We start from the raw sequence: 11174 nt of genomic DNA on the forward strand, positions 1-11174 counted from the left end.
TGGAGGTTGGCAACCATAATCAAACTGCATTCAACTGTTCAGTTGTCTATTTACCAAATGCCACAGAAGTTGGCTGCATACCAGTTTGCAGGCAATGCAATGCAGACCTGTGACTTTGAACCCTCGGAAAGGTAGCCCTTCAGAAGATTCTTGTATTCTAAATGGAAAAAAATGGACCCCATTTCATATAAGGAATCCCTGACTATTGTAGTATGACTATAATAGCAGAAGAAACTGAGAGCAACACTACTTGAAGCAGATTTTTATTTTCCTCTGAAATGTACCCTTTTTGTCACAGAAATAAATGGCTGAGACATTCTGGATACATTCAGCTCATCTGTAAAAGGAAGCTGTATCTTATCTAAGTTGCATCCATGCCAGCACAGATTCCAGTTTCATTGCTATGTGTTCCCCACCTTATCTGGCAACCACCCTCCACAAGATCTTTGTTATATATTCTTTTTTACTTGGTTCTACAAAGGAACCAGTGTGTATTAGGACAGGTGTGTGTGCTTGAGGATTTAGCTGCAGCTTAAGTAAACTATCATGTCAGCTTTCACCCAGGTTTTTCTTTGGAGCAGAAAGCCACCTACTGTGAATCACACCTTTTGTTGTAAAAGGAAAAGAGGGGAGGGCGAGATAAGACATTGGGAGGAGGGGGGGTGGAAATACAGGTTCTTGGAAAGGAAACACAACCCACTTTGTATCGACTGACCAATGAGGAGAAATTTATCTGCTGCCAAGTGGTTTAGGGCTGGTCCATTCCAGAGGTCTCACATATCAGCTCGTTGGACAAACAACTCCCACAGTGGCTGACATAAAAGGAGAGAGGGGAACGAGAGAGATCCTCACATTCTTACATCCAGAGCACCAACGGTGTGATTTTTCTTGCCAAGAACTGGTTTCCACATTTCCTCTCACAATGACCTCTTCTTACAGCTTCAGGCAGTCTTCTTCTGTCTCAGGGGGAGGGTTTGGTGGTGCTTCTTTCAGGGCCCCAAGCATCCATGGTGGCTCTGGTGGCCGGGGCATCTCTGTCTCTTCTGCAAGGCTGGTCTCCTCTGGGGCTGGAGGAGGCCTTGGTGGTGGATATGGGATGAGTGGCTATGGAGGAGGCTATGGAGGAGGCTATGGAGGAGGCTTTGGCGGAGGCTATGGTGGAGGCTTTGGTAGTGGTGCTGGAGGTGGGTTTGGAGGCGGCATGGCTGTCAGCGATGGTCTCCTTAGTGGAAACGAGAAATCAACCATGCAGAATCTGAATGACCGCCTGGCAAGCTACCTAGATAAGGTCCATGCCCTGGAGGAAGCCAACACAGATCTGGAGGTTAAAATCCGGGAGTGGTACCAGAAGCAGGGACCAAGCGCAACCCGTGACTATAGTCCATATTACAAGACCATTGAAGATCTCCGAGAAAAGGTAAGGCTTTAAACTTGCAAATTGTACCTTGAAGTTTTGAAAGGGAGTGTTAAAGTCTCAACATATATATGCCACGACCTAGCTCTCAGAATTCTAGAGGCGGGGGAAAAATCTACTGATAATCAGAAGTAAGGAAGATTAATGTTTAGATTTTAGGTAGCCACAGTAGCTTCCCTTTAAGCGTCAGCCAAATTTCCATAGCTTTGCAAGTACAGAATTATATTTGGCTGTGTTGGGGGAAAAGCTTGTATGTGGAATGAGAAAGGCCTTGTTCCAACTTTTCGTACCAGTACTGTGGTCTGATGCCAGCCCCCCCCCACACACACACATCAGAATACCTGTCTACTTTTAATAGGCACATACTATTAAGAATTTTAACTTGTGGACCTTTTCCTGACCATAAATGCAGGCATAGGAAACGTGGCACTTGTGGGATTTTGCTTGTATGCAAATGCACAGAAAACTTGTTAGAGAAAAGTTGCAGCTCTAAGGTGATAAGCTATATAAATTTAACCAAAGTTTTTGTTCAGGTATCAATGCGAACTAGGGAGTCTCTACTTTTCCATTTCCCCGTCCATGAAGGGGGTATAATATCAACCTATCAGGTTGCATGCTTCACAAGAGTTTGCAGAGAAAGCTAGCCATGAGTCAATGGAAATATATGTCCAGCCAGGTCTGTATTCAAGTCCCTGCACTTCAGTTTGGAGTCACCATCTTCAAGGTGGACATAACAGTAGCCTACTTTGCAAGGCTGCTGTGAAACTAAACAGGCGGGGCTTGCGTAGTACATTACACATTACAGGGTAGACTGTGAGACAAGACTAGAGCCAAAATCATCATCTGAACAATACCTGAAGCTCCACCTGTGTCAACCTGAGTGCCATACATTGGAGTCATTACATAATAATAATAATATGTAAAAGCCCTGGTTAATGAAACATTTTAATACCCCTCAGTGTGCTAAATCAGTTTGCTAAATATCCTTTAAAAATGGTTAACCTTTAAACGTTTTTTTAGTTTTGCAATGAGATTTTTATCTGTTTGAAGGCAGTGCCTGCACAGATTTGCATGTTCATACATGGCTCCACCTTCCCATTCTGAAAAATTATTTATGTATTCCTCACAACCTTGTCCAATACCAGTAGCTATTTCCTTATCAGTTTTATTGCAGGGGAAGCTGATCCAACACAACCGACACCCTTCTCTATCTTATTCTCTGGCCCCAACAATGCAATTCTTTGTGGCAAGTTTCAGTTATTAATGTCACTCTGGTGTTACTGGAAGCAACTAATCTTTGGCACTAAGATTTTTGATATGTTGCATTTGTCTACATCCCCAACTATATGAGGCTTTTACTGGCTTTACAGTCAGACCACCTAAGGTCTGATTCTCAATGTGTTTTACTTGTTTTGGTGCTTGGTCAAAGAGGTCCTTGCTACGAACTGACATTTGCATTTTTAAAAAAGTAGAAGTGAATAACAAAATACTTTCCGGGCTTGCAAAGGGTATCTGTACTTACACAACTTAGTCAGAACTTTGGTCTTTCCAGGTCAGTCTTGTCTACTCTGGCAGCTGTTTTCAAAGGTCTCAGATACAGGTCTTTCACATCACTTACTATGTGAGTGTCATCTGCAAGATGGACATAATATTAGCAGCTGGAGATGCCAGGGACTTTCAGGACCTTCTGTATTCAAAGCAGATGCTCTACCACCAAGCCAGAGCTCCGCCACTAACTCCTATATGTTAGAAAATGAGATGCATTTTTTGCTTGTTCAATCTGAATTTAGACCTGGAAGTGTTAAATTGCTTGGATTTACAGATCATCCTGGTGCTAAGGTTCAGAGCGAGTAGCACCCCATCTTTCTCTCTCATTCATCCTCACAGCCCCGGCATGAGATTAAGTTTCCCTATTGTCTCTTAATAGAAATCGGAACTGAGATCGAGAGAGCCTCAAGACTGGCTCACACGACACATAGCTTTATCCACATGAGCAATCCCCAGCATTTTGGCAGTGCTCTCATGTGGAAAGGTGTGATGGGTGAACAAGGCAACCTTGGGTAGAGTTGACAGCATTTCCTGCACTTGTGCTCACCGAAAATGTTGTTAGCTGTATCCATGACCACCTAATTCACCCAATACATTGTCTATGTGAGGCTGTACCCAAAGAATGTTTGCATGAAGGACCTTTAGAACCAATAAATATAAAGGCCAGAGGCAGACAATATAAGAAGCTTAAGATGGCATGGTGGAGGAATCATTGCCCATAGTGTCCAAGTCTATTTACTTTTCCACCTTATCATCACTGGTGAAACAGATTTTGTAGGTTTTTTAGGTAAAAGGTAAAGGTGCAAGCATCAGGTCATTCCCATGCATGGGGTGATGTCACATCCCAACGTTTAGTAGGCAGAATTTGTTTATGGGGTGGTTTGCCAGTGCCTTCCCCAGTCCTCTTCCCTTTACCCCCAGCAAGCTGGGTACTCATTTTACCGACTTCGGAAGGATGGAAGGCTGAGTCAACCTTAAGCCGGCTGCCTGAAACCGACTTCCGTCGGGATCGAACTCAGGTTGTGAGCAGAGCTTGAATTGCAGTACTGCAGCTAACCACTCTGCGCCACGGGGCTCTTAAGCTCTTTTTAAGAACTATAAAAAACTGAGAATAGAGATGACTTTGGGGAAAGTATGCTCGGTATCCACTCTTGGGCAATGACATTCTTCTACCACTGTCAACACTTTTAAACACACTGCCTGTTTTTAGCCTTGTGGCTGTCTACAGCCTCCACCCTGGTGGCTCATCTAGTGCAACTGGGATCATTTCTGCAAAAGTATAGAAAATAAGCTTGCTTTGTCCTCATCTCTCTTTGCATGTACGTCGAGAAGAGTAGCAGATAAGCAAGATGAGGTGTCTCGATGGAGATTGTTCCCTTTTAGCAGAACAGGTTCAGAAACTCTGGCTGTGTCTTAGAAATTTGCCAAAGCCTAGTTAGAGCACCTTACAGAAGCATTGTAAGACATGTATGTGCTGGCAGTAGATGGCCAGGATTTATCTAGTGTTGTATTTTAATATTTACTAGGTTTTTATTGCTTTCCTTCTGCTTTTCTTGTCGGATAAAATGCAAAGAGTTCCATCTCCTTTTTTTTAATACTTGAAAATGTATTGGCATATCCTCTCTTAACTAGGACTGTTTGTCCTGGACTCAACTGAGTTTTCCACTGAACTGCTTTGGCTTTCTTTAAACACATGAAAGCAATGAGCCTGCGGTTCAAGTATTATTTAAAGAGGGAAACAAGAAGTCGAGAGAATAATTGATGTTGGCTAAAGCAAATACACCTTTATCTTTCCTGAATGTGGGCAATCAAGGTTTATTTTGTCTTAGTAAAGCATAATGTCTGTTTATAAAGCAAATACGCACACCCGAAAGGCACACAGGGAAGCAGAAAAGCAAACAGTTATTGTAAGAAGAATGCTCGCCTGTTCGTACCAGGGGTAGGGTTCATGATTAGCACCACCCCAAGCAGGGTTGCAAAAAATTTCTTTTAAAAACACTGGCTTCCTAAGCGAGGTCAAAGGCAGAGCCTGGTAGGTCAAGGGTGGAGCTGGAGGAATGTGGCATACCAAGGCCAAAACAGGGCTTACTTTGAACAAGCCCTAGAGACTTTTTCTAGAGAGCATGAGAAGTGGGATGGCAATGCATTTGGATGGATGCTTCCCAGTGAGGATTAGGGGGCTGGATCCAGCCAGTGTTCCCACTCAATCTCGTCCAATTCTCCTCCTTACTACAAGCCCCATTCCACTTGAATTTTTCAGTGCACATCCCGTGATCCCCAGCCTAATCTTTTTGAGTGGCCCCATCTACCCTTTTAATCAGTAGAAAAGTTGGTAGGTTCCAACCCAGGATGAAGATTTCAGCCCTTCCTCACACATCCTCTAGATCTGACAGTTACAGTGGTGAATAAACTTAGCTGCTGCTCTGTAGGTGATCTCTTGGTTATTTTAAAAGCCAAACTGCAAGATACAAAAAGCCAACCGAACACATTAATGGCACCCAATTTGCAGCGGTCTATGCTCGTGATGATCAACTGTGCATCTGTACAATGCCTTCCAAGCTGAAAAATGGTACCAGTCCAGTTACAGCACTGGGAGTCTAAACCAGTCCTTCTTCTAATCCAGGGGTGGGGAACCGTTTTTCACCAAGGGCCATTTGGATATTTATCACATCATTCGTGGGCCATACAAAATTATCAACTTAAAAATTAGCCGACCAAGCCCCAAGCAGGCAGCTGCCCCAGATGAACCCCCTGTGCGGGCAAGCAGGCAGCCTTGAATAGAGGCCTAGTCCTGTCCGCGGGAGGGGGCAGATCACCAATCTTAGATCCTTCTGAGCTAGAGATCTGCCAGGACCCACGAAGGGCCAGACCAAATAATTTTGCGGGCCTTAAAAGGCCCCCCGGGCCTGATGTTCCCCACCCCTGTTCTAATCAGTTACTCAATCTACATTCACCAAGTGATGTTATAGCAAAATCAGTACAAACTGATGTTGAGGATATGGATGAATTTTTATGCCAATAAAGGTGATGATTGATTGATATGGATGAATAGGTAAGCCAACTTTTCTTCAAGATTTGTTAAGCGTGCGATGGACTGCAGCACTGTTACCCAAGGGGTTCACTCAGAAGATCATTCCAGGGCATCCACACAGTGTGTCCTTCCACGTATATCACCACATGAAACAAATTATATGCATTGACCCCAAACTGACTGTAAAGAAAATAACAGATCTGTATGGAAAGCAAATGATTCTAAGCCTGTGTTATTTCCTCTCTTCCAGATCCTTGATGCAACAACTGAAAACTCTAAAATTGTCCTGCAGATTGACAATGCCAGGTTGGCTGCTGATGACTTCAAAACCAAGTGAGTAAATGCTATACAAATAGGGAATTCAAAAGACTTTACCTACACAAAGACTACATGGTGTAGTGGTTAAGAACGGTGGTTTGGAGCGGTGGACTCTGATCTGAAAAACCAGGTTTGATTCCCCATTCCTGCACATGATGTGGCAGAGGCTAATTTGGTGAACTGGATTTGTTTCCCCACTCCTACACACGAAGCCAGCTGGGTGACCTTGGGCTAGTCACAGCCCCCTCAGCCCCACCTACCTCACAGAGTGTCTGTTGTGGGGAGGGGAAGGGAAGGTGACTGTAAGCTGGTTTGAGTATTCCTTAAGTGGGAGAGAAAGTTGGCATATAAAAAACAACTTTTCTTCATAATCATTTCCAGATTAGTGCAGGGGAGGGTGAATTTATGGATGCTGAAAAATCAGTCATAAGGGATCCATTCAGAAACCACTGACAATGATTAACATTTAAGCTGCCATACTAGAGAGCCAGCGTGGTGTAGTGGTTAAGAGCGGAGGACTCTAATTTGCAGAACCATGTTCGGTTCCCCACTCCTCCACATGAAGCCTGCTGGGTGATCTTGGGCCAGTCACAGTTCTCTCCGGATTCTCTCAGCCCATGCAAAGGCAGGCAATGGCAAACCACCTCTGAACGTCTCTTGCCTTGAAAACCCTACGGGGTCACCATAAGTCAGCTGTGACTTGATGGCACTTTCCACCACCATTAATAATGGGAACGATTGGATCTTCTTGGTTCCATCCACTCAGGGTTTTACCCTCCCCTGGGAATTAGCTCCAGTGGTCTCCAAAACATGAAGAAAGGGCTAATTTTGTTGGCACTTTGCTCTATACTTTCTTAATACCAAGATTAAACCGGTGTGCAGATTTTAGCAATTCCTTTACATTTGCTGGCTTTTTTTAAAGGTTTGAGACAGAGCAAGCTCTGCGCATGAATGTTGAGGGTGACATCAATGGACTGCGCAGAGTCCTGGATGAGCTGACTTTGGCTAGGACTGATCTGGAGATGCAGATTGAATCTCTGAAGGAGGAACTTGCCTATCTCAAGAAGAACCATGAGGAGGTAAGAAAGCAAGTGTTTTGAAACATGGCAACATCTGAAGATGTTCAGCAATATTAAGAAAAGAGGGACCACTCCTCATGTAGGAGAGTTCTGCACAAGAGTGTAATGAAGGTGACATAACAAGGAATTCATATCTCCATTAGAAATTGCTTGTGCCTTCGTAGTTGAGATACAACTCATATGATTAGAATTATGGTATAGTCTATTTATTAGAGAAAGCCAGCGTGGTGTATTTGTTAAGAGCAGTGGACTCTAGTCTTGAGAACAGGGTTTGATTCTCCACTCCTCCACATGAGCAGCGGACTCTAATCTGGTGAACCAGTTTTATTCCTCACTCTTCCACATGAAGCCCGCTGGGTGACCTTGGGCCAGTCACAGTTCAAGAACTCTCTCAGTCCACATGGAGGCAGGAAATGGCAAACCACCTCCGAACGTCTCTTGCCTTGAAAACCCTAGGGGGTCGCCATGAGTCAGCTGTGCCTTGACGGCACGCACACACACACACACACACACACACACACACACTATTTATTAGAAAGATCTTACATTTTGTAATGGGATATTACATGACTTCATAGATTGAAGCAATTGCCTTGAAAGAAAGATGTTTCAAAATGTGGTATGGGCTCATTTCCCACGGAGGCACAAGTCTTTTGGTAAATATCAGGAGAAAACCAGAGTGTTAATTCAATCTTTCTAACCTATAAGGTTGTTAATGATAGAGTGTTTTGAAGGCAGTTCATTTATAGGGTTGCCATGAATTGGAAGCAACTTGACAGGACGTGACACACACAACCCACATATTAGGTTAGTTGTTCAGAGCAACCAGACATCCCTTCAAATAGTGATGCATTTTTAAAAAATGATTTGTTGCTATACAAGTATATTATCAATTAATGTCTCTGCCTTTTCTACTTTATAGGAGATGGCTTCACTTTCAGGGCAAACTGGAGGCCAAGTGAGTGTGGAAGTTGACTCTGCCCCAGGCATTGATCTCAGCAAGATCCTGGCTGATATGAGAGACCAGTATGAATTGATGGCTGACAAGAACAGGAGGGAAGCAGAGGCTTGGTTCAACAGCAAGGTGAGATGAAAAACCAGCAAGAGAAAGAACAGACTGGGCGGGGCAGGATTTCATAGAAGGATTCGGGAAGGTTCATAACTTTCACAGTCATACCCTGGTTGATAAATATCTTCTCCCCTAATACAGACCGAAGAACTGAGTCACGAAGTTGCCGTCAACACCGAACAGCTTCAGTCCAGCAAGACGGAGATCACAGACTTGAGACGCACCTTCCAAGGCTTGGAGATTGAGCTCCAGTCTCAGCTTAGCATGGTACACTGAATGGCGACAAGGGCGACAATTAGGGTTGCCAGGTCCCTCTTCGCAACCGGCGGGAGATTTTGGGGGCGGAGCCTGAAGAGGGCGAGGTTTGGGATGGGGAGGGACTTCAATGCCATAGAGTTCAATTGCCAAAGCGGCCATTTTTCTCTAGGTGATCTGATCTCTATCAGCTGGAGATCAGTTGAATTAGCAGGAGATCTCCTGCTGCTACCTGGCAGTTGGCAACCCTAGCGACAATTATTTCCACATTTGTTCAACTTTTGTTGGGGGGACAAATGGATGGTGGAATAACTAACTAGTCCATAGCCTAGTTCTATATATTTATTTCTGAGGGCATGCTTCCTCAACCCCCGCCCCCCCCAAAAAAAACCTGAGCACAAGGTGGCTACAAGTGCTCTAAATAATTAACCTGAATTTAAGAGGAATGGTCTACATCAGTAGTTCCTAAAGTGAGCAGTACCACCCCCTAGGGGGCGGTGGGATTACCTAGGGGGGCGCTAAGAGGCAAGGGGACAGCAGGGGCCACTAGAAGTGGGCCCCTTCAACTGTGCTGTTCACTAATTTACAATAGATCAAGCTGTGGCACCATGCTGGCAAATCTGGTGGAAACTATCAGATTTTTTTTCCAGACTTTGTAAAGCTGGTACCACTGGATCAAGTTAATCAGTTTTGTTGAATAAATTTCAACTAAAAAGTTTTAATTTGATTTTGAATTTTTGATTTTTGTGCAATTAATTGTTAATTGTTTTGAAATTTTATTGTTATTATCTTCTTTAGCGAGTCATGCAAACCCCTATTTTGAATAATGCTTTTCATAGGGTAGGGTAGGGGGTGCTGGGGTTAAGTTTGTGGAACCAAGGGAGAGGTGGCCCGAAAAGTTTGGGAACCACTGCTCTACATAAAACAGAAGACATAAAAATCTCAGTAACAGCCAGTATAAATATATCAGAAAGTAATTAGTAATCAGAAAGTTACCAAACCAGCAGTCAAAAATCAACAGCACACAGTTCAAATAAGAGCTCCTCTGAACAAAACTTGCCTTGCACTTCCTGGGGGAGTGAGGACACATATGGGTTTCCTCCACTCACGTATGTACTAATTTCAGAGCAAGTTATCTCAGATCCAAAGGATATAATTTATGTACATTTGCAGCCCACCCCCCATTTCCTGACAGAGCAGGTAACACCACATAAAAATATGCATGAAAACAACCAATTAAAATGTAGCAATAAAAACCTAATAAATGTTAAAGTTGGGAGGGAAGGAGGCATGATATAGCCTGATCGTGTCAGATCTCGGAAGCTAAGCAGGGTCAGGACTTGGAAGGGAGACCACCAAGGAAGACTCTGCAGAGGAAGGCAATGGCAAACCACCTCTGCTTCTCACTTGCCTTGAAAGCCCCTGGCTGGGGTCGCCATAAGTCAGGTGCAAACTTGATGGCACTTTACACACACAAATGTTAATGTACAACACCAGATGAATCCTGGCAATCTAGAGCCAGCACATAGATGCTTTTAAAGGCGATCTAACTAGGCTTTGGCAGATTACTAAGAAGCAAGCGTATAGAGTTATAGAATCAAGTTCAAATAAACAATGTAAATATTCCAGCATTATTTCAAATTTCTGTTCCCCAGCCCAGTTTTCCACCATGCTTTCAAAACTTTCTGAAAATTCTCACTCTCCTTTGGCCATAATCCTTGAGCCCCCTTTCTCACCCCTGCTATGTCTCTTTTTAGAAAACCGCACTGGAAAACACTTTGGCAGACACGGAATGTCGCTACAGTGCCCAGCTGGCCCAGATCCAGGGTCTGATCGGCAACATCGAATCTCAGCTGGTTGAACTCCGATCCGACATGGAGCGTCAAAACAGCGACTATAAGATCCTTATGGACATCAAGAGCCGGCTGGAACAGGAGATCGAGACTTACCGCCATCTTTTGGATGGCCAAGATCTCCAGTAAGTTATCTTGATGGGCTCTAATGACCTAGTATTTAGAGACAATATATCACTGAGTGCCAACTTCTGGGTATTGACCAACAGGACATGACTACTGCTTGACCATTTTCTTGTGACAGCTTGGTAACCATTGGCAGGAGACAAAATGATGAAGTCATATGGGGTCAACGCTTACATTAAGACTGTTAGGACTTTCCCCCCAACTGATCATCAGCCTTCTTATTTGCTGTGCTGTAGATCAGAGTAGCCCACAGTAGCCTGATCTCATCCGATCTTGGAAGCTAAGCAGGGGTGGCCCTGGTTACTGCCTAGATGGGAGACCACCAAGGAAGTCCACGGTTGCTATGCAGAGGCAGGCAATGGTAAACCACCTCTGAACATCTCTTGCCTTGAAAACCCCACCAGGATTGCCAGAAGTCACCATAAATCTGCTTGACCTGAGGGCACTATCCATAACCACCACCTTATTCTTCCCTGACCAG

The 11174-nt window shown here is 44.1% G+C and overlaps 1 protein-coding gene across 1 annotated transcript; it reads left to right on the forward strand.

Moving 5' to 3' along the window:
- The first annotated feature begins 773 nt into the window (after positions 1 to 773).
- LOC130490971 (keratin, type I cytoskeletal 19-like) lies at positions 774 to 10696 on the forward strand. Its single transcript, XM_056864793.1, has 6 exons — positions 774 to 1417; positions 6244 to 6326; positions 7234 to 7390; positions 8313 to 8474; positions 8601 to 8726; positions 10472 to 10696. Exons 1-6 carry the CDS (start codon positions 923 to 925, stop codon positions 10694 to 10696), a joined length of 1248 nt encoding a protein of 415 aa, XP_056720771.1. The 5' UTR covers positions 774 to 922.
- The last annotated feature ends 478 nt before the right edge of the window (positions 10697 to 11174 follow it).

The sequence above is a fragment of the Euleptes europaea genome, chromosome 18, assembly GCF_029931775.1.
Source record: "Euleptes europaea isolate rEulEur1 chromosome 18, rEulEur1.hap1, whole genome shotgun sequence".
Classification (NCBI taxonomy): domain Eukaryota; kingdom Metazoa; phylum Chordata; class Lepidosauria; order Squamata; family Sphaerodactylidae; genus Euleptes; species Euleptes europaea.